Raw genomic sequence first — 22190 nt, forward strand, 5'->3', positions numbered from 1 at the left:
CAGGAAAAATGTTCCCGATGTTGGGGGAGTCCAGAACTAGGGGTCACAGTTTAAGAAAAGGGGTAGACCATTTAGGACTGAGATGAGAAAAAACTTTTTCACCCAGAGAGTTGTGAATCTGTGGAATTTTTTGCCACAGAAGACATTGGATGCCAATTTACTGGATGTCTTCAAGAGAGAGTTCGATTTAGCTCTTAGAGCTAACGGAATCAAGGGATATGGGGAGAAAGCAGGAACGGGGTACTGATTTTGGATGGTCAGCCATGATCATATTGAATGGCGGTTTGAGGCTCAGGGCCAGTGTGTCGGACGTTTCTCGGATGTAGAAGAGGATCATTGGACATTGCACCAAATGCCCCTTTGACTGAAGTGGTGGAACGAGGGCTATTTGGCATCTGATAGCCTCACCGCTGAGTTACCTGATGAGGGGTCACAGTACCGGTATATCTTCTGGAACTTCCACAAAGGGGATCAGCATAAAGTCCAAACACATTTTGTCTGCTAACGACCCACTAAATAGTCTTGATGGGATTCAATCAGGGACAGTCTGACATTCGAAACAAAAAAGGTTTTGATTTTTTTTTTTAAAGTACTGTAAACAGTGCCAGTGTCAGGGGTTGTGGGGAGAAGGCAGGAGAGTGGGGATGAGAGGGAAAGATAGATCGGCCGAATGATGATTGAATGGCGGTATCACAAAATGCTGGAGTGACTCAGGCAGCATCTCAGGAGAGAAGGAATGGGTGACCCTTCGGGTCGAGACCCTTCTTCAGACCGATGTCAGGGGAAGGGGAGCGGGACAAAGATAGGATGTAGTGGGAGACAGGAAGACAGTGGGAGAACTGGGAAGAGGGAGGGGAAAGGGAGGGACAGAGGAACTATCTGAAGTTGGAGAAATCAATGTTCATACCACTCGGGTATAAGCTGCCCAAGCAAAATATGAGATGCTGTTCCTCCAAATTGAGGTGGGCCTCACTATGACAATGGAGGATGCTCATGACAGAAAGGTCAGTCTCGGAGTGGGAGGGGGAATTGAAGTGCTGAGCCACCGGGAGATCAGGTTGGTTAAGGCGGACTGAGCGAAGGTGTTGAGCGAAACGATCGCCGAGCCTGCGTTTGGTCTCGCCGATGTAGAGAAGGGCGGAGTAGACTTGATGGGCCGAACGGCCTAATTTTGCTCCTATCACTTACGAACTTATGAAGTTGGGGGAGGAGGGAACCGTGAAACATGGCAAAGAAAAATTAAGTGCAAATTTGTTAATGTCTGTTGTGGAGATTAATGTTCAGACCCAGACCACTGTGTTGTAGTCAAACTGAGAGTGCTTGCCGACGGTGGGCTTCCTGGTGCACGTGCTGGCATGGTGGTTGTGTTCAGCTGGGAGAGTGGTTCCAATCCCAGGCCCATCCACAGGCCGGCTGATCTGAGTGCCGTTGCCTCGCAGTGCAAAGTAAAAAGTCACCTTCTGCTTGGTGGTCTTGCCGGAGCGCTTGGTGATGGCTTCGGAAGGGTTAGCGGGTGGCGCCTGGGCTCGCTTCGCCTTGTCCGGCCGCACGCTCCTCAGCAGCTTCTTGAAGATGTTGGCCGTGAGGGTCAACTTCTTCTGGAACTCCTGAGACCTGGTGAAGAGGGGGAGGTGGTCTCGCCGAGCCCGCCCATCCGCCGGGGCGGCCTGGGACATCTTCTCCAGTTCGGGCAGGTCCAGCCAGTTGCCCACCAGGTCGGCGAAGACGTTGTCTCCTAGAACCAGGGGCTGCCTGTTCCTGCTCTGGGAGAGCAGAGAGGAGGTCCAGTCATTCGACCCGTCACTGGCCGGGGTTGGCCCACCGACAACTGCCTTGCTGGCCGCGGGAGGCCGATGCACCTGGGTTGTTGCGGCCGCCAAGCCCCGCTCCGGTCCAGGGTCCACTCTGGGTGTATCTGCTCCGTCCTTCAGACAGTCCAAAGCCATGGGCGACGTTGCTGACGTCGGCACCTCTTGGCGGGGGACCTCTTTCGGATAACCCCCTGACCAGCCGCTTGAGGGTATGTCCGCCCGCCCAGGTGAAGCCACGCTCGGAGACGGGACGGCGCCACTGATACCGGGATGGCTGGACTTCCCCTCCAGTCTGGTGCCCAGCCCACGCTGCCTGACCTTGGGTTCCTCCTTCCCATTTTTCAGCCGCGGTTGGCGAGGGAGGAGAGGCGGCGGCTGGCTCTGCAGTCCTGAGATCTCCAACTGTTCCAAAGCTGTCTGCACCTGGAGAAGTTTCAGTTCCTGCAGGGCGCTCATCATACTGTTCATCTGATCCTGGAGGCCATCTCCTGCTTCCTTCATGGACTGCTGTCAAAACACATTCACACCGTTAGCACATCGTATCACCAGAGGCATCGCAAGTAACTCACCGATGGCCATCGGTGCTGGCTCTAATCTGCCCTGTACCTTTCCATATCCCCTGATTGTCAGTCTGAAGAAGGGTTCCGACCCGAAACATCATCTATTCCTTTTCTCCAGAGATGCTGCCTGACCCGCTGAGTTGCACCAGCCTTTTGTGTCTGTCTTCGGTTTAAAGCCAACATCTGCAGTTCGGCGTTTTGTGCCTATTTAGTTTTGGTCTAGAGATACTGCGCAAAAACAGGCCCTTCGGCCCACCGAATCTGCGGCGGCCAGCGATCCCCGTACATCAACACTATCCTACACACACTAGGGACAATTTATAATTATCCCAAGCCAATTAACTTACAAACCTGCATATCTTTGGAGTGTGGGAGGAGACCGGAGACCTCGGAGAAAACAAGCGCAGATCACGAGGAGAATGTACAAAGTTCCATACAGAGATCCCCCAGGGTCAGGATCGAACAGGACTCTGGCGCTGTAAGGCAGCAACTCTACCGCTGCGCCACCGCGCCATCTATCTTTGGTGTAAACCAGCCTCTGCAGTTCTGGATCGGGAATCTGGAGAAGGGTCTCGACCTGAATCATCACCCTTTCCTTCTCTCCAGAGATGCTGCCTGTCCCGCTGAGTTACTCCAGCATTTTGTGTCTATCATCAGTGTAAACCAGCTTCTGCAGTTCCTCCCTACACTTCTGCAGTTCTTTCCTGCACAAAAGCTTTTCACTGTCTGAAGAAGGGTCCCGACCCAAAACGTCGCCAATCCATGCTCTCCAGATTGCTGCCTGACCCGTTGAGTTACTCCAGCACTTTGTGGGTGTTTTTGTGTTATAGACAATAGACAATAGGTGCAGGAGGAGTCCGTCCGGCCCTTCGTGCCAGCACCGCCATTCAATGTGATCATGGCTGATCATTCTCAATCAGTACCCCGTACCTGCCTTCTCCCCATACCCCCTGACTCCGCTATCCTTAAGAGCTCTATCTAGCTCTCTCTTGAATGCATTCAGAGAATTGGCCTCCACTGCCTTCTGAGGCAGAGAATTCCACAGATTCACAACTCTCTGACTGAAAAAGTTTTTCCTCATCTCAGTTCTAAATGGCCTACCCCTTATTCTTAAACTGTGGCCCCTTGTTCTGGACTCCCCCAACATTGGGAACATGTTTCCTGCCTCTAACGTGTCCAACCCCTTAATAATCTTATACGTTTCGATAAGATCCCCTCTCATCCTTCTAAATTCCAGTGTATACAAGTTCTCCAGGGATGCTGCTTGTTCGCTGAGTTACTCCAGCACTTTGTGTCTTTTTTTAAATAATAAGAAATTCAGAGTGGGACATGTGTGACCAGCACTTCTAAGGGTCTGGTTTTCAGTAAGGGAATACCATTAGCGTTTTAACTTCTAACCGGGACCACGGGCCAGTGCTGTTGCCAAATTGGATGAATAGAGATGTAGTGGACTGGGACTCTACTTCTTGGAGTGCAGGAGGATGAGGGGTGATGTTAGAGAGATGTGTAAAATCATGAGAGGAATAGATCGGGTAGATAGATGCACAGAGTCTGTTGCCCAGAGTAGGGGAATTGAGGACATGAGGACATATGTTGAAAGACTGGAGCGACTAGGCTTGTATACACTGGAATTTAGAAGGATGAGAGGAGATCTTATCGAAACGTATAAGATTATTAAGGGGTTGGACACGTTAAAGGCAGGAAACATATTCCCAATGTTGGGGGAGTCCAGAACAAGGGGCCACAGTTTAAGAATAAGGGGTAGGCCATTTAGAACTGAGATGAGGAAAAACATTTTCAGTCAGAGAGTTGTGAATCTGTGGAATTCTCTGCCTCAGAAGGCAGTGGAGGCCAATTCTCTGAATGCATTCAAGAGAGAGCTAGATAGAGCTCTTAAGGATAGCGGAGTCAGGGGGTATGGGGAGAAGGCAGGAACGGGGTACTGATTGAGAATGATCAGCCATGATCACATTGAATGGCGGTGCTGGCTCGAAGGGCCGAACGGACTTCTCCTGCACCTATTGTCTATTGTCTATAGGTTCAAGGTGGAGGGGAAAAGGTTTAAAAGGAACCTGAGGGGTACCTTTTCCACAGAGAGGGTGCTGGGCGTTTGGAACGAACTGCCAGAGGAGGTAGTTGAGGCAGGGACTGTCGCAACATTTAAGAAGCAGTTAGACAGGAAACATGGATAGGACAGGTTTGGAAGGACATGGACCAAACTCAGGCAGGTGGGACTAGTGTAGCTGGGTCCTGTTGGCCGGTGTGGGCAAGCTGGGGGCACTGTATCACTCAATGACCATGTGAATGTCACCCACCCGTTTCAATGAAGAATTGTTTTGAAACTTGATTAAAAAAAAATAGCAATGGATACACACACTCCTCCAGCAAACGGGGAATAGTTCAGATGCCTCTCTAGCTGAGCTGAACATACACACACACACATACACACGCCCGTCTCTCTCTCTCTATATATATATATAAAACGTGTTACGGCACTTGCAATCCACTTCACTGACACTAATGCATTCTCGCATGCAGCGCACAGCAGTGGGAGCGATATTATCCTGCACACTGACTCGCTCTTTCGACTGAACAAGTCTTAAACAGCCCCACCAGAACAAAGCCACGCACTCTTTCGTTATCCTACCTCTTGTTTAATTGACAATAGGGTTCCTGATTTAATGCACGCATCCAGCACACTGTTGAGGGCGAATGCAGGTCTTTTTTTTCAAAGGGAACCCTTGTTTTATTTATAAGATTCTGCTGATTGACACGGAGCCTGCTTACAAAGACAAGCCCCATCAAAGGGGGAGGAGAGGAGAGGAGAGGAGAGGAGAGGAGAGGAGAGGGGATGGGATGAGAGGGGGGTGGGGGTAATACATTGGAAGGGTGTCGTTTGATTAATTAGAATCGCGTTATTTATTTAACACTTAACATGTCTAATCAAAAGCTTTATCCAGGTATTAATGTCCCACAGAAGCTCGCCCGCCCCCATTTCAACCAAAATAAACTATTGTTTTGCTTTGCTTTGTATATTAAATGCAGCCTGAATGTATCAGTTGTAGCTCCGTGTTAATTTTCCAGGCGCTGCTGATCTGGACTGCCCCGGGATATAGTGTTCGAACACTTCATGTGGAAGTTTTTCCTGCATTGTTCAAACAGCTGAAATCAAAACGAACTGTTTTTAAAAAAAAATGTGAGATAATATTCGGGGGTAGAATGGGGAGGGGGAGAGTTTGGAAATTGTCTTTATTTGGGCTCAAAGGGGACTGTTAGTGTGTGCGTGTGTGGTCTGTATGTGTCCGTACATGTGTGTGTGTGTGTCAGTGTGTGTGTCAATGTGTGTGTATGTATGTCTGTATGTGTCCGTACATGTGTGTGTCAGTGTGTGTGTGTCAGTGTGTGTGCGCGTGTGTGTGTCAGTGTGTGTGCGCGTGTGTGTGTCAGTGTGTGTGTGTGTGTGTGTCTGTGACCGTACGTGTGTGTGTGTCTGTCTGTGTGTGCGTGTGTCTATGTGTGCCTTTCTGTGTCTGCACGTGTGTGTATATGTGTATGGGTCTGTCTGTGTGTGTATATGTGTGCGTGTGCGTGTATGTGTCTGTCTGTGTGTGTGTGTGTGTGTGCGTGTATGTGTGTCTGTGTGTGTGCGTGTATGTGTCTGTGTGTATATGTGTGTGTGTGTGTGTGCGTGTCTGTTCGTGTGTGTGTGTGTGTGTGTGTGTGTGTGCGTATGTGTGTCTGTCTGTCTGTGTGTGTCTGTCTGTCTGCGTGTCTGTGCGTGTATGTGGTGTGATTTTAACGGCATACAGATCACAAAAGCGACTGTAAACAGTGGCGAGACAGAGGGATAGCGGAATGTTTGCACGCTAATACTTTTATTCCGTAAGCATTAAAGCGAAAACTAGAGACGCTCTCTTCTGTGCGGCCATGAATCTTATTTTTTTAACAAAGCAGTGATGACTTCTTGTTTACAACGTGCTGGTAAGTTTGCAAAATCCCAGAAAGCAGAAAGGAAATTAAATTTATCGCTGGGTTATATTTCAAGGGAGCTTGATTATTGCACCAGCTTCCAAGTCTTGCAAGAATTGTTTTGTTTAGAAATGAGCTGTATTCTTTCCCCCTCCCCTCCACTCCCTCCCACCCCCACTCCCCCACCCCTCCCTGCTCGACTGCACCAGAAGGGACAATTGTCCTCGTTTGGTTCCCCTATATTCACCCAATGTTTTTTTTTGGAGGGGCAATCGTTTTATCAGCCTCTTTATCCTTGCAAGTGGGGAGATGGGGAGACAAGGGGAAGGGAGGGGGGGGGGGGAGGAGGAGTTGGGAATGAAGGGGGGGGGAGGGAAGAGATGGGAGAGGAGAGACACAAAAAGCTGGAGTAACTCAGCAGGACAGGCAGCATCTCTGGAGAGAAGGAATGGGTGACGTTTCGGGTCGAGACCCTTCTTCGGACTGAGAGTCAGGGGGAAGGGGAAAGTACAGATAGAGACAGTGATGTAGAGAGACACAGGACAATGAATGAAAGACACGCAAACAAAAAAAGTAACGATGATAAAAGGAAACGGGCTGTTCTTTGGGTGAGAAAGAGAAGCTGGTACGAAAGGCTCTTGGTTTAGTCGAGGGATGTGGAATTCACTGCTGAGTCCCACCCCTTACAACCACAGAGTCCCACCAAACTAATAACACAACCAAATTAGCACGCAATCCTTTAGTGTTAATTTATACATGATAGTAATCACGCCTTCTCTCCCCGCAAGGAAAAAAAAAGGACAAGTGTTAACGAGCCGAGAGAGCGTTTCATTTGCATTTTAACTCCACAAATCCGCGAAAACGACTTACATTTGCAGAGCAGCGTTCGTTTGCCGTTTAAATTCAGGGGCAGATGGAAATGATCGTAACAACCTCCTCACGGTCTATTATCCCGAGAGTAATTAAGTGAAGGAGGCAGGGAGCCAGTGGTCTGATATTTGATGTATAAATAAATAGGCGCTGGTTCTCATAACCGCGACTGCACACGATGGATAACTTCACCATCCACGTTACAGTAGAATGCAAAAACATCAGACACCAACAACAAAAAACCCACCCCCTCTCCTCCTATACAGTAAGTAATCCATCTTACCAATTCTTGCTTCAAACGACGCAGGCTGTTGTCCATGATCCCTGTTTTCTAATCGTGGGACAGTGGAGAGAGAGAGAGAGGGGGGGTGAGAAGAAAAAGTTTAAAAACTGTATTAAAAAAAAAAATCAGCGCCCGAAAGAACTTAATACACTCCACGTGTCCATTAAATACCGAGTGCAGTGTCTCCGGTATAGTGTGCCAACGAGTCTGAATAAGACAAAATAGGAGGGGGGTGGGTGGGGGGCTGCTATAGAACTGAGAGGCAGTCTTTTACATGGATCCACTGATGTTTGCTCGAATCTGTACAGTCGTCTAAGTGCTTGGTGTCACATTACACTTCTATCAGCTATGACCTATTGATCATTTCCACAGCAGTTCACTCTATTATTTTCTCCTCCTGACTTGGCAGTCATTTCAACTTGTGTTTTATTTTTAACGCAGATCCAATCTTCCATCTCACCCCCAGTAAAAATTCAGCCCCCCCCCCACACATACACACACACACACACACACACACACACACACACACACACACACACACAAGCACACATTTCCCACTACCTCTTGCCCCAGTGTAAAAGTTCTAAAATTGTGTAATCTTTCGGTCAGAAAAGACACAAAATTCTGGAGTAACTAAGCTGGCCAGGGAGTAACTAATAGTATAAGAAAATAACTGCAGATGCTGGTACAAATCGATTTATTCACAAAATGCTGGAGTAACTCAGCAGATCAGGCAGCATCTCAGGAAAGAAGGAATGGGTGACGTTTCGGGGTCGAGACCCTTCTTCAGACTGAAGAGGGGTCTCGACCCGAAACGTCACCCATTCCTTCTCTCCCGAGATGCTGCCTGACCTGCTGAGTTACTCCAGCATTTTGTGAATAAATCAGGGAGTAACTAAGCTGTGCAGGAAGGGACTGCATATGCTGGTTAGAAAATACACAGAAGATAGACTCAAAATGCTGGAGTAATTCAGCGGGTAGAGCAACATCTCTGGAGAAAAGGAATAGGCGATGTTTCGGGTCGAGACCCCTCTTCAGAATGCTCTCAGTCTGAAGAAAGGTCTCGACCCAAAACATCATCTATTCCTTTTCTCCAGAGATGCTACCTGATCTGCCGAGTTACTCCAACATTTCGGGCCTGGCAGCATCCCTGGAGACCATGGATAGCTGACGTTTGGTCTGAAGAAGGGACCCGATCCCAAAGGTCACCTGGTCCTTTACTCCAGAGATGCTGCCAGACCCGTTGAGTTACTCCAGCACTCTTGTGTCGTTTCTTGGTAAACCCGCATCTGCAGTTCCTTCACTTCTACATCTTATCTTTTGGTCGTCTTGTTTTTGCCCGTTGTTAGCTGAATGTCATTTTGTCACACAAAGGATATTTGAAGCAAAATCTATCATCCTGGAAAAAAAAGTGTCGCGCAAAGGAGGTGGCACAGTGGCGCAGTTGGTAGAGCTGCTGCCTCACAATGCCAGAAAACCTGGTTCGATCCTGAGCTCGGATGGTCTGTGTGGTGTTTGCACATTGTCCCTGTGATGGCGTGGGTTTACTCCGGATGCTCCGGTTTCTACCCACATCCCAAAGATGTTGGTTAATTGGCCTCTGTAAGTTGCCTCTAGTGTGTTAAGTAATGGGTGCAAATGGGGGGGGGGGGGGGGGGAGGGGGGGGGGAAATAATGTAGAACTAGTGTGAATGGGTGCTCCACAGGTCGGCGTGGACTCGGTGGGCCAAAGGGCCTGTTTCCGTGCTGTATCTTTCAATCAATCAATCAATCGATTAATCAATAACTACAAAGATCAATGTAGTGCTGCAAAGTTAGGCCCGACCAGTAATGGTTACAGAACTGGGAAAGAGATGAGTTTAGGTATGGATTAGGCAAGATCTACTAAAATAAACCTAAAGGGAAATAATCTCTCGCAGCTCCCACGAGGAACACCAGCTCCCGGGTGATTTCTTGTATCTCAGACAACTGGAGCCTAGACACTGAGCTCTGCAACTTAATTGATCCAAGGATTCTCTTGGAGGTAGGAAACAAGTGCCTAAATGCCTTAAATATTGGGTGGAGGTGCTGCAATATTGCTTAGTTTAGTTAGTTCGTTTAGAGACACTGTGCGGAAACAGGCCCTTTGGTCCACCGACCAGCGATCCCTGCACATTAACACTATCCTACAAACGATAGGGACAGTTTTTACATTTATACCCCCACATTCACCAATTCACCAAGGGCAGCACGGTGGCGCAGCGGTAGAGTTGCTGCGTTACAGCGCTTACTGCGCCAAACCTGTACATCTTTGGAGTGTGGGAGGAAACCGATCTCGGAGAAGACCCACACGGTCACGGGGAGAACGTACAAACTCCAGGAACGGGGTACTGATTGGGAATGATCAGCTATGATCACAATGAATGGTGGTGCTGGCTCGAAGGGTCGAATGGCCTCCTGCTGCATCTATTGTCTATTGTCTATTGTCCATACAGACAGCCCCCATAGCCGGGATCGAACCCGGGGTCTGGCGCAGTAAGTGCTGTAACGCAGCCACTCTACCGCCGCGCCACCGTGCCACCCTTGGTGAATTGGTGAATGTGGGGGAAACAGAAGACGTTAATCCTTGTGCCTTCAGCTATTCAATGGTTCGATGGCACTTTACTTGTCACATGTACCAAGGCCCCACTCAAATTCATTTTTGTATTCAGTTCAGTACAAATATCACCATACATAAGCACTTAGAGACATCTTAGATAAGCATCTCAGATAGAGTCCAAGAGCGTAACAGTAGTACACCGAGACAGTATTCAGAGTCGCCAGTTTGGCACCACTTTCAAGTCCCGTTTGTTGTAAGTGCAGGGATCTTGCCCTGACCATGAAGGTCTGTTGTCTTGGCGGCGTTGCAGGGTTGGCCTGGCCAAGTGTAGCCATTGGTGCCCTCCGCCGCTGCTCCATTGCTGTAGGCCGTGTGCGGTCTACGTGCTCGGCCTCTTGGAGAGGCGCCCGGTCCAGCCAGTAACCTTGGCTCACCAGTTCCCAAAGTTTACTTCACGTATGTAGGCAATCCCCTGGAGGCCGAAGATCAAGTGGGCAGGACCCACTGGCAAGATCTAGGACCAGGATTCCAGCTTGACCTGACCCATCTCTACACCCTGGTTCACATTGAGAAACATGGGGTGCGTTGGGCAGAAGACTTTCTTCATCCACTCACCCATTGTTTTGGAGTTTCAAGTTTCTGCCTCCAAATGTCAGGGGTTACGGGGAGAAGGCAGGAGAATGGGGTTAAGAGGGAAAGATAGATCAGCCATGATTGAATGGCGGAGTAGACTTGATGGGCATGCATTCATCCATTATTCAGGATTCAGGATTCAGGATATCTTTATTTGTCATCCAAAAAACAAGTTTTTTGGACGAGATTTCGTCACCCACAGTCCAACAATAAGAGCAAAAAAATAAGCAAATTACACAACCCCAACCAACACAAAACACAAAAAAAAGAAACATCCATCACAGTGAGTCTCCTCCAGTCACCTCCTCACTGTGATGGAAGGCCAGAATGTCTTTTCTCTTCCCCTGCCGTCTTCTCCCGCGGTCAGGCTGTTGTAGTTGCCACGTTCCAGGCCGCGCCGGACGGTGAAATGTCCGCGGTGGGCCGACCCAAGCCCCGCGATCCAGGGTGGGCGAAGACGCTGCCGCTGCCGCTGCACGTCGGGGCGCTCGGGGCTCCCGACATTGAAGCCCCCGCCGAGCAGAGAAAAATCCCGCGGCATATTTATTATCTGGCGAGCTTTGAAGGGATTGACTAATGGTGGAGGGGCCGAATGGCCAGTGCACGTTTGCATGTTCCTCTGCTCCTTTGTACATCACTACCCGGAGTACTGCCTACTCTACACATCACAAGAAGTCGTCTATCTTGGAGCCAAGAGGTGATACAGTCATTATTTTGCTTCAAACCATCGTTGAAATTTGCAAGGGGGCGGAACACTGCACATTTCATATCCCAGTGAATGGAACATTAATTTTTGACAACTGCTGTCAGTGTAACCGAGTGTATTTTAATAATAAATGAGCCCTGTTAGCAGGGTGACTTCTTATTATAATCCCTTCACAAGCAGCGCTGCGTGTATGCTAGACTGAACCACAGCTCTTGCAAGCCCACACTTACTGACTTGATCTGAGGCAGCATGAAGGTGACTGCCAGTGGCTTCAGATTACAGTAAAGATCTGGACATCCTTGGTGTGAACTCAAGTGGCATTTGTGCCTAACAATCATCAGAAATACCAACCTCTGCAAATGACAGAGACTAAACACCTCCCCTTGACCTTGTCAAACTCACCACCAACACACCGAAGACAGACACACAAAAGCTGGAGTCACTCAGCGGGACAGGCAGCATCACTGGAGAGAAGGAATGGGTGACGTTTCGGGTCGAGACCCTTCTTCAGACTGATAGTCAGGGGAAATGGAAACAAGAGATATTGCAGGTGATGTCGAGAGATTTAGATCACGTGAATGAAAGATATGCAAAAAAGTAGCGATAATATAGGAAACAGGCCATTGATTGCTGATTGTTAGGTGAGATCAAGTACAGATAATGAGTCAACAAGACATCTTTGAAGCTGGTATAACTTGGGTGGGGCTGGGATGGCGGGACTGACATATGATCCCTCTCCCCATCAGAACTGCCCCCTCCATCGACTCCTTTAAGTCCAGGCTCAAAACCTATTTCTACTCCCCTGCTCTCTGAGGGGGCGCTGTGAACTGTTTATGTATGTGCTGTTATGTTTGTGTGCCATTGTATGTTCGTTTCTTAGTACCTGAACTGATGTACAGCACTTTGGTCAACGTGGGTTGTTTTTAAATGTGCTATACAAATAAAATTGACTTGACTTGACTTGACATGATGTAAGAATGAGTCGACTGGGTTGACTGGGTACTGATTTTGGATGATCAGCCATGATTACATTGAATGGCAGTGCTGGCTCAATGGGCCAAATGGTCTACTCCTGCACCTATTTTTGACATTTCTATGTTTCTATGTTTCAAACCATGTTGTGATGCATCCCCATAAAATGCTTTCTACTGCACAGACCCGCCCAGTTACTCTGGCACTTAGCGTTCATTTCTGTAAAAATCAGCATCCTTGTGTCTCTCTGCACCCAACACTTGCTCTGCCTTCTTAAGTGGACATAAAATATTTATATTACCACTATTTTTGAATAAAAGTGTAGAATTCTGGCCAGTACTCGGCCCTAGGTGGGAAAATAAGTAAAAGGCTTTTGGGTGGCACGGTGGCGCAGCGGTAGAGTTGCTGCCTTACGACACGCCGGAGACACGGGTTCAATCCTGACCACGGGTGCTGCCCGTGCGGAGTTTGTATGTTCTCCCCGTGACCTTGTGCGTTTTCTCCAGGAGCTCCTGTTCCCTCCCACACTGCAAAGACGTGCAGGTTTGTGGGTTAATTGGCTTCTGTACATTTGTAAATTGTCCCTAGTGCGGAGGATAATGTAATGTAAGGGGTGATCGCTGGTCAGCGAGGACTAGATGGGCCGAAGGGCTTGTTTCCACACTGTGCCTCTTAAAGCCTAAAGTACAAATGGTCTAATATTACTATATTACTGTTTGGGTGAAATTGCGATTCACAATCTGTCACCAGCTTTCTCCGCATTGTAACTGTAATTATTCTTTGAGGACTCTTTGAGGTTGTGAAAGCCACTGTGCAAATATACATTTTTGTATCTGTAATCCTGGTTTTGTATGGGTCGCTTTTTACTTGCGCAATAAGTTCCCTCTAGGCAAAGGCAGCATTAACCTACATTTTTCTTTCCATTACCATCTTCATACTTTTACTAAATTCTATCTGACAAGCCCTTAGCAGACTGTGCATGAATTGGAAGCAAGTTAAGAATTCCAATGAGAAAATGTAAAGGGTTTTGCTGCACTTTATGCCTGGGTTTTGACTTTTATTCTGGTAGTATTTGAGATGTTTTGTTCCTGTGAGCGCTTTGAGAGAGGCCCTGAATTGTCTGGGGTTAATATTAATCTTAGTGTTGCTCTCTCTAGTCAAAACTCTGCCTGTGTGTGTGTGTGTGTTCCATCTCCCTATCCTTGCCCTTGAGAACCCAGGAATTAAAAAAAATAAGCATCTGCAAACAACCTACGAGGAAAAAAAGGCTTTGAAAAATATAATGAGTGGGAAGGAACTGCAGATGCTGGTGTAAACCGAAGATAGGCACAAAAAGCTGGAGTAACTCAGCGGGTCAGGCAGCATCTATGGAGAAAAGGAAGAGGTCGAGACCCTTCTTCAGACTGGTTAGAAAACTACAGATGTAGTTTTTTTTCATTTTCACGATAAACAATAAAATAGAATTACACAAAATATAACTGAAGGAGTCCATTTGGTTCATCATTTCCGTGCCAGCCCTTTAAAGGGTCCCAATTAGACCCTCTTTCCCCACAGCCATTAAATCATTTCTCCTTTATTCATTTATACATCTTCTTATAAAAAAAGATCACTTAATCTGCTTCCATCGCTCCCTTGGGCTATGTACTCGAAATGAGTACTTTTTCCATAAAAATTATTCACTACATTTCTCCTCTGCTCTTTTTGTTAATTATATTATATGTGCATTCTTTGATTGCTGAGCTACAAGTGAAAACCGTTTCACTTTCAGTAATCTATTATAACCTTGATCAATTCTAATGTATCTTTTCTTTACCTTTTCTACTATTAGGCCAACAATCCAGGCTTCTCTAATCTCTCTAGTTTAGTTTAGTTTGGAGACATAACTTAGAAACAGGCCCTTCGGCCTAACGAGTCAATAGATAATAGACAATAGGAGCAGGAGTAGGCCATTCGGCCCTTTGAGCCAGCACCACCATTCAATGGGATCATGGCTGATCATTCTCAATCAGTACCCCGTTCCTGCCTTCTCCCCATACCCCCTGACTCCGCTATCCTTAAGAGCTCTATCTAGCTCTATTTTGAATGCATTCAGAGAACTGGCCTTCACTGCCTTCTGAGGCAGAGAATTCCACAGATTTACAACTCTCTGACTGAAAAAGTTTTTCCTCATTTCCGTTCTAAATGGCCTACCCCTTATTCTTAAACTGTGGCCCCTGGTTGATCAAGGTTATAATAGATTAAGTGAAATGGACCACGCTGACCATCTTTCAACCAAGTATGCTAGTTTGACTGATTGATTCATTGAAAGATACAGCATGGAAACGGGCCCTTCGGCCCACTAAGACCATGTCAACCATCGATCAACCATTCGTACTAGTTATATGCTAACCCACTTTCTCATCCATTCCCTACAGACTAATGGCAATTTACAGAGGCCAATTCGCCTGCAAACCCGCATGTCTTTGGGATGTGGGAGGACACCGTAGCATCCAAAGGAAACCCACATGGTTATAGGGAGGACGTGAAGACTCCACACAGACAGCACCCGAGGTCAGGATCGAACCCGGGACCCTGGATCTGTGAGGCAGCAACTCTACTAACTGTGCCACTGTGCCACCCTGTGCTCAAAGGTTCAATGGTACTTTACTGTCACATGTACCTAGAAACTGTGGAATCCCTTTCTTCATATAATTCAGCAAAAATCTCATGGTGCATTTGCACCCTCGAACTTAAGTACAAGAGTGCAAGGATAGTAGATTATCCTAAGCACAGGAGGGCATCGGTAGAGTTGCTGCCTCACACCGCCAGAGACCCAGGTTCGATCCTGACTGTGGGTGCTGTCAGTGCGGAGTTTGTACGTTCTCCCCGTGACCATGTGGGTTTTCTTCGGGTGCTGTAGTTTCCTCCCACACTCCAAAGATGTACAGCTTTGTAGGCTAATTGGCTTCTACAAAATTATCCCGAGTGGGGGGGACAGTGCTAGTGTAGGGGTCGATGCGGACTCAGGGGGTTGAAGGACTTGTTTTCACGCAGTGGAATCTCTAAAGTCTGAAGTAAAGTAAAGTCTAAACATTTGAATAAATACTGGAGAAGGGCGGAGAGAGGGGGAAGAGAGAGTGGGGATGGTGGGAGGGAGGGAGGGGGAGAGGGAATTTTGTGAAGTCCCTGAGATTGGACTGGACCCCAGAAATATCTGCCATCGGGACTCGAATACCACTTGGTGAGAGGAGCAAAGTTTAAAGGAGAAGTGTGCGGCAAATTTTATACACAGAGATTGGTGAGTGCCTGGAACATGATTGTGGTGGCAGATACGATAGTGACGTTTAAGCTCCGGCACATTGATATGCAGGGAATGAGGGATATGGATCATGTGCAGGCAGAGGAGATTAGGTTAACTTGGCATCATGTTCAGCACAGACGTTGTGTGCTGAACGGTCTATTCTTGTGCTTGTACTGTTCCATGTTCTATGTTCCAGTGATTAGGTGACATGAACTTGAGATTTAAAGCCCTAAAGATTTAGCAAAGCACAGTGTGATTCCTCATAAAGTCACCAGTGAGCCTTGACTCTAAATTTATACGATTAAAACGCCATCTCATGCTATCATTCATAAATTAGTGCAAAACCTGTGCCAGAGAAAGATTTAGTGACGAATTGCATGTCGGGTGGGATGGTTATTGAGTGTGTTGTTTGCTTAATAACAGACAAGTTGCAAGGTTATGAATGAATTCTTTGTTCATAGATGAAGTTACATGAACCAGAAAATTGTACAATAAATCACACTAATCACACGTTAATGGATATTGTGGCATCGGTTCGGCACCCTATCATTTCACTCATCACCTCTCATTCACCTCTGACCTGTATTGTAATCGTTGTTAAGCACATGAGAGCGCTTGACATGATGAATTGCTTGGAATTCCTCTCTTCTCTAAACAGAAACAGTGGCGACTGTTTTGGTATGTTTAACGCCTCAGTTCTTTACATCATTAAGGCACTGGGCAGAGTGCATTTGCTGTATTGTGAGCAGCTTTCGTCCCCAGATTTTCAGCGGCATGGTGGCGCAGCGCTAGAGTTGCTGCCTTACTGCGCCAGAGACCCGGGTTTCGATCCTGGCTACGGGTGCTTGTCTGTACGGAAGTTGCATGCTCTAAACCGTGAACTGCGTGGGTTTTCTCCGGTGCTCCGGTTTCCTTTCACACTCCAAAGACGTATAGGTTTGTATATAATTGTATATATGGCTTGGTATAATTGTAAATTGTCCCTAGTGTGTGCAGGATAGTGTTAGTATATGGAGATCGCTGGTGGGCATGGACTCAAGCCATCCAGAGTGTGCAGATACAGAATAAAGGGCAAAACATGTATGTACATGTATATAAATGTATATATGTATGTACATGTATATAAATGTATATATGTATGCACATGTATATAAATGTATATATGTATGTACATGTATATAAATGTATTTATGTAGGTGCATATATATAAATGTATATATGTATGTACATGTATATAAATGTATATATGTATGTACATGTATATAAATTTATTTATGTATGTGCATATATATTCGTACGGTTTACAATTTACAGTACAGTTTCCAGCTGCTATCAGTCAATTGAACCATCCCATCGGAACTAGAGAGTTGACCTGAACTACTATCTGCCTGAATGGAGACCCTCGGACTATCTTTGATCGGGCTGAGCTGGACTTTATTTTGCACTGAATGTTATTCATATTATTTCCATTATCCTGGGTCTGCACGCCGGCTCCCAGGTTGATTGACAGCTGGGGATCACGTGGTCCGCAGCCCTGGAGGCGGGGGGGGGCAACTGGTCACATGATCGGAGCAGACAGGGGCGGTCTGGTGACGTCATCACATCGTATCAGAACGGGGGATGGGGGCGGGATGATCACCCTCGGGGGGCGGGGCCTAGTTGCGGCTGGTGACGTCGGCACGCCCGGGCAGGGGCTGGGGTGGTTACGTCAGCACACCCAGAGTTGGATGGTCACGTGGGCCACAGCCAGGGGGCGGGGCCTGGGGGCGGCGTGGTCACGTTGGCCACAGCCCGGGGGCGGGGCTGTGGAAGGCCGGTCACGTGGGCCTCAGCCAGGGGGCGGGGCCTGGGGGCGGCGTGGTCACGTTGGCCACAGCCCGGGGGCGGGGCTGTGGAAGGCCGGTCACGTGGGCAAGATGGCGCTAGGCGGGAGCCGGGCCGCTCACAGCATTGACCGGCGCATCCGCACCGGGGACGTGCTGCTGCCCCAAGACCAGCGCGTCGACTTCGGGGCGCTGCTCCTCAGCCCACCCGTGCTCCAGGGGCTGAAGGAGGCCGGCTTCGAGCGGCCTTCTCCCATCCAGTTGAAGGCCATCCCGCTCGGGCGCTGCGGCCTCGGTGAGGGAGGGGGGGAGAGGGAGGGAGGGAGGGAGGGAGGGGGGGAGAGGGAGGGAGGGGGGGATGTGAGGGGAGGGGGGGATGTGAGGGGAGGGGGGGAGGGAGGGGGAGGAAGGGGGGGATGTGAGGGGAGGGGGGGAGGGAGGGGGAGGGCGTGAGAGGGGGGAGGAGGGAGGGGATGAGAGGGAACGATGAGGGGATGAGAGGGAACGATGAGGGGATGAGAGGGGAGGGAGGGGGATGAGAGGGGAGGGAGGGAGGGGGGATGTGAGGGGGGGAGGGAGGGGGGGAGGATGTGAGGTGAGGGAGGGGGAGGGAGGGAGGGGGGAGGATGTGAGGGGAGGGAAGGGGGAGGGCGTGAGAGGGGGAGGGAGGATGAGAGGAGGGGGGGGATGAGAGGGAACGATGAGGGGATGAGAGGGGAGGGAGGGGGATGAGAGGGGAGGGAGGGGGATGAGAGGGGGGAGGGAGGGAAGAAGGAGGTATAACGGGGACGGAGGGAAGAAGGAGGGAGGGAGCATGGAGAAAAGGAGGGTCAGGGGGAGGAGGAGGAGGGAAGAAAGAAAGAATAGGGAGGATAGGGGGGAAGGAACGGGGAGGAGGGAGCTGATTGCGAACTAGAGGCGGGGAAAGGAAGTAACCTGAAGGTGAGGGAGGGAAGGTGAGGGGGGAGAGGAGGTAAGGGGAATGGGAGTTAGGGGGTGGGGTGCGAGGTAAGGAGTTAGGGGGATGTGGGTGGTAAGGGGGTGGTGAGGTAACAAGGTTGGGCAAAGGGGGGTGGGGGGAGATATGTCAAAGGTTGGAGAGAGGCTAGGGGAGCCAAAGGGATGGGGGGGAAGTAAGTAGAGAGGGTAGAGGAGGGAAGCAGGGGTAGAGGAGGGAAGCAGGGGGAGAGGTGCAGATGCGGAGGGGCAAGGAACAAGAGAAGCAAAATTCTCACAGAAATATTTCAGGATAATTATCTTGTATTTCTCTGGCTTCTCGAAGGAGTAATTAATAATTAATTGCTCCTAGTGTAGGTGGGTGCTCAAGCTGCTCTTGGATATTACTGGGTTGTAGCTTTTGCCACTAATGAGAGGACTTTAAAATTGAGTATTGTGGAGCATTCAGTTATTTGGTTGTTTATAATATTTAACTAGTAACAATGTGTTGAATGTGTCGTGGGAACAAATATGCACTGTTAACAATTCTGAATGAATGTTTAGTATTTTACACTTTGGGGCAATTTTATGCAGGGTGATTTTTTTAAAAGTCGCATATTGTCCCTTTCAGATCTGATTGTGCAAGCTAAGTCTGGGACAGGAAAAACATGCGTATTTTCCACTATTGCACTGGATTCGCTAATATTGGAAAATCCAGCAACACAGGTTGGTGTTTGTTCCAAACTGGGCAGTACATAAACAAATTTGTGCAGCCCATTGTGATAATCAAAGAATGATAGAAATTTACAGTACAGAAGAAAATTATATATATATGTAGGCCCAAAACGGAATTATTTTGATAACCCCCTCGTCCCCCCGCTCTCTAGAGATAGCATTAGAGGTTATTGCTCTTTAAAATGCTCATTGGGAACCTTTTAAATGTAGTGAGTGTTTCTGCTTTTATTCCAAGGCACATTCCTTGTATATGCATACTTGGCCAATAAACTTATTCATTCATTACGTTATAAAGTATTAATTCTTGTCCCTTGCCACTCAGGGTGAAAACATATTTTGTCGTCTGCCATTTGCTTCTCAATCAATTAACGCCAATCACTGCCTTCCAGTTATTGACCTGTCGGTGCACCCTGTTGTAGGTCTCACCATTTTAATTTTTTTAAAAGGGCACGGAAGGAGAATTGTTGCGAATGTATATAATAGATGTCAGTTGATAGTCTATCTCCTGTGATGAGGACTGTGAGATCAAGAAACGGGAGTGTGGTGTCAGAGATGGTTCAAAATGATGATTCGCAACGTGCCTACCATTTTATAAAAGATGGCTAGTTGCAATCTTGGTGATTTGGTCAAGGTATGCATGTTGTGTTTGAAATAATTGGGAGTGCCATCCTGAATTCAAAATTGTATCGGGGTATTTTTATTCCATCTGAGAGAAGATGGGGGCAATGGGTTTGTGTAAGAAAGAACTGCAGATACTGGTTTAAACCGAAGGGAGACACAAAATGTAGACACAAAACTCAGCGGGACAGGCAGGATCTCTGGAGAGAAGGAATGGGTGACACTTCGGGTCGAGACTAGTCCGCAGAAGGGTCTCGACCCGAAACGTCACCCATTCGTTTTTGCCAGAGATGCTGCCTGTCTCGCTGAGTTACTCCAGCATTTTGAGACAATGGGTTTGATTTGTCATCTGAGGGGTGGCATGTTTGATAATGCAAGATGTCTACTTTTAAGCAGAGGATAAATTGCTCTCCAGTTTTGTTTAGGTTAATTATTGCCACATGTACCAAGGTACAGTGAAAAGCTTTATTTTGCATGCTCTCCAAACAGATCAGATATGCCATACATAGATTCAATCAGTTCAAACACGGGTACAATAGATGGAGCAAATGGGACGATACCGAGTGCAGAATATAGTTCCCAGCAATGTAACACATCAGTTTCTTTGACAAAATCCATTGTCCGCAATGGGGTAGTGCAGAATTGAACAGTACCTTTGTGTATGGAAGGACAATGCAGCAGCCTGTGAAGGGAGGGAAAGAAGCTGTTCTTGAGTCTGGCAGTGCATGCTTTCAAGCTTCTGTACTTTCTGCCACATGTGAATAGGGAGAAGTATGAATGATCGGGCGGGTCAAATCTATGATTATGTTGGCTGTTTTTCCAAGGCGGCGTGAAGTGTGGATTGTGTCAGTGGTGGCAAGTCTAGTCTGTGTGATGGTCTGAGCTAAATATACAACACCTAATCGGGTCTTTGATTTCTATATTTATATTTATTTTCACTTAATTGTCGTTCTAATACGATTAATTATTTTTCCCAAGCTGTGGTTTTATCCATTCACAGTAATTTCATTTTGCCTTTGACTCTCCCATTTTCTGTTCCTTACAGATCCTTGTTTTGGCCCCGACCAGGGAAATTGCTGTGCAGATCCATTCCGTCATAACAGCTATTGGCATCAAAATGGAGGGCTTAGAATGCCATGTTTTCATTGGAGGCACTCCGCTGAGCCTGGACAAAGTTCGGCTTAGAAAATGTCACATTGCAGTTGGATCTCCAGGTGAGAACAGGTCAATAGGGATGTTCTTGGTTGGGGAAAACAAAATTCACACGGTTTTGTGGGTAGTGAGCCCTGCAGGCCACGTTCACACCATGTTTACTTTAGTTTAGAGATATAGCGTGGATACGGGCCCATCGGTCTACTGAGTCCGCGCCGACCAGCGATCAACCTGTACATTAGCACTATCCTATACACCAGGGACAATTTACAGAAGCCAATTAACCTACAAACCTGTACGTCTTTGGAGTGTGTGAGGAAACTGGAGCACCCGGAGAAAACCCACGCAGTACACATTTTGTACGCAGAACGTACAAGCTCTGTACAAACTGCACCCATAGTGGATCGAAACTGTCTCTGGCGCTGTAAGGCAGTAACTCTACTGCTGCGCCACCGTGCTGCCCCATGTACCACATTAAAACAGTCAATTTTATAAACTCGTTAGCTAAACATGAATTTGTGATAGGGTCTTGACCCGAAACGCCACCCATTCCTTCTCTCCCGAGATGCAGACTCTATATCTGCTAAGGAGACTCGGGTCCTTTGGAATGCAGGGGGCACTCCTAAGGACCTTCTACAACACGGTGGTTGCATCGGCCATTTTCTATGGAGTGGAGCACCAGCATCTCAGCGGCGGAAGGGAAGAGACTCGACAAGCTGGTCAGGAAGGCTGGCTCTGTCCTGGGTTGCCCCCTCGACTCAGTGCAGGTGTGAGAGAGAGGAGGATGATGGCAAAGTTAACATCGCTGCTGGATAACGACTCCCACCCCATGCAGGACACTGTCACTGCACTGAGTAGCTCCTTCAGTGACAGACTCCTTCACCCCAAGTGCGTGAAGAAGAGATACAGAAGGTCCTTCCTTCCCACTGCTGTGAGACTGCACAACCAGCACCGCTCCCAGCAGACGAGTCAATAATAACAGCTAAGAACACACGGAAAACTGACGACAATTTATGTATCTTCTATTTATAATGAATGCTCTCTTGCGATCCACTTTGCTGCTGTAACACTATAAATTTCCCCGGTGTGGGACGAATAAAGGAATATTATTATTATTATGCTGCCTGACCCACTGAGTTACCCCAGCATTTTGTGTCTACCTTCGATTTAAACCAGCATCTGCAGTTCTTTCCTACACTCTCTGTGTTGCCTGTGTACTGATTTGCTCGCAGTAGAGTGTGATCATTGGTGATATTTAAAAATC

General features: G+C 47.8%; 2 protein-coding genes across 4 annotated transcripts in view; one reads left to right on the forward strand and one right to left on the reverse strand.

Annotated features, from left to right (window-relative positions):
• Positions 1-1014: 1014 nt before the first annotated feature.
• inka2 (inka box actin regulator 2) lies at positions 1015-7529 on the reverse strand. 2 transcript variants are annotated; one of them, XM_078420884.1, is made up of 2 exons: positions 7494-7529; positions 1015-2318 (listed from the first exon to the last, which is right to left on the reverse strand). In XM_078420884.1, the coding sequence occupies exons 1-2, from the start codon at positions 7527-7529 to the stop codon at positions 1281-1283; spliced, it is 1074 nt and encodes a 357-aa protein (XP_078277010.1). In that variant the 3' UTR covers positions 1015-1280. The 2 variants fall into 2 exon arrangements, with proteins under 2 accessions (XP_078277010.1, XP_078277011.1); XM_078420885.1 differs by lacking the exon at positions 7494-7529 and adding an exon at positions 7211-7282.
• ddx20 (DEAD (Asp-Glu-Ala-Asp) box polypeptide 20) overlaps positions 6234-22190 on the forward strand; it is a 41523-nt gene continuing 25566 nt past the window's right edge. The window contains exons 1-3 of one of the 2 annotated variants that reach the window (XM_078420883.1): positions 6234-6352; positions 19053-19147; positions 20820-20988. In XM_078420883.1, coding sequence (XP_078277009.1) covers positions 6328-6352; positions 19053-19147; positions 20820-20988 — 289 coding nt within the window. In that variant the 5' untranslated portion in view covers positions 6234-6327. Of the gene's footprint in view, positions 6353-17561; positions 17781-19052; positions 19148-20819; positions 20989-22190 lie in introns of those variants that run through there. The other variant, XM_078420882.1, reaches the window with a different exon arrangement.

Source organism: Rhinoraja longicauda, chromosome 24 (assembly GCF_053455715.1).
Source record: "Rhinoraja longicauda isolate Sanriku21f chromosome 24, sRhiLon1.1, whole genome shotgun sequence".
In the NCBI taxonomy this organism is placed as follows: domain Eukaryota; kingdom Metazoa; phylum Chordata; class Chondrichthyes; order Rajiformes; family Arhynchobatidae; genus Rhinoraja; species Rhinoraja longicauda.

What these genes read in the sequence shown, in the direction of transcription:
- inka2 (XM_078420884.1), bottom strand. Translation starts at nt 7,529, where the DNA reads ATGGACAACAGCCTGCGTCGTTTGAAGCAAGAATTG. An exon ending in GTCGTTTGAAGCAAGAATTG is followed by an intron (nt 2,319 to 7,493) that starts GTAAGATGGATT and finishes GTGTTTTGACAG; the next exon opens with CAGTCCATGAAGGAAGCAGG.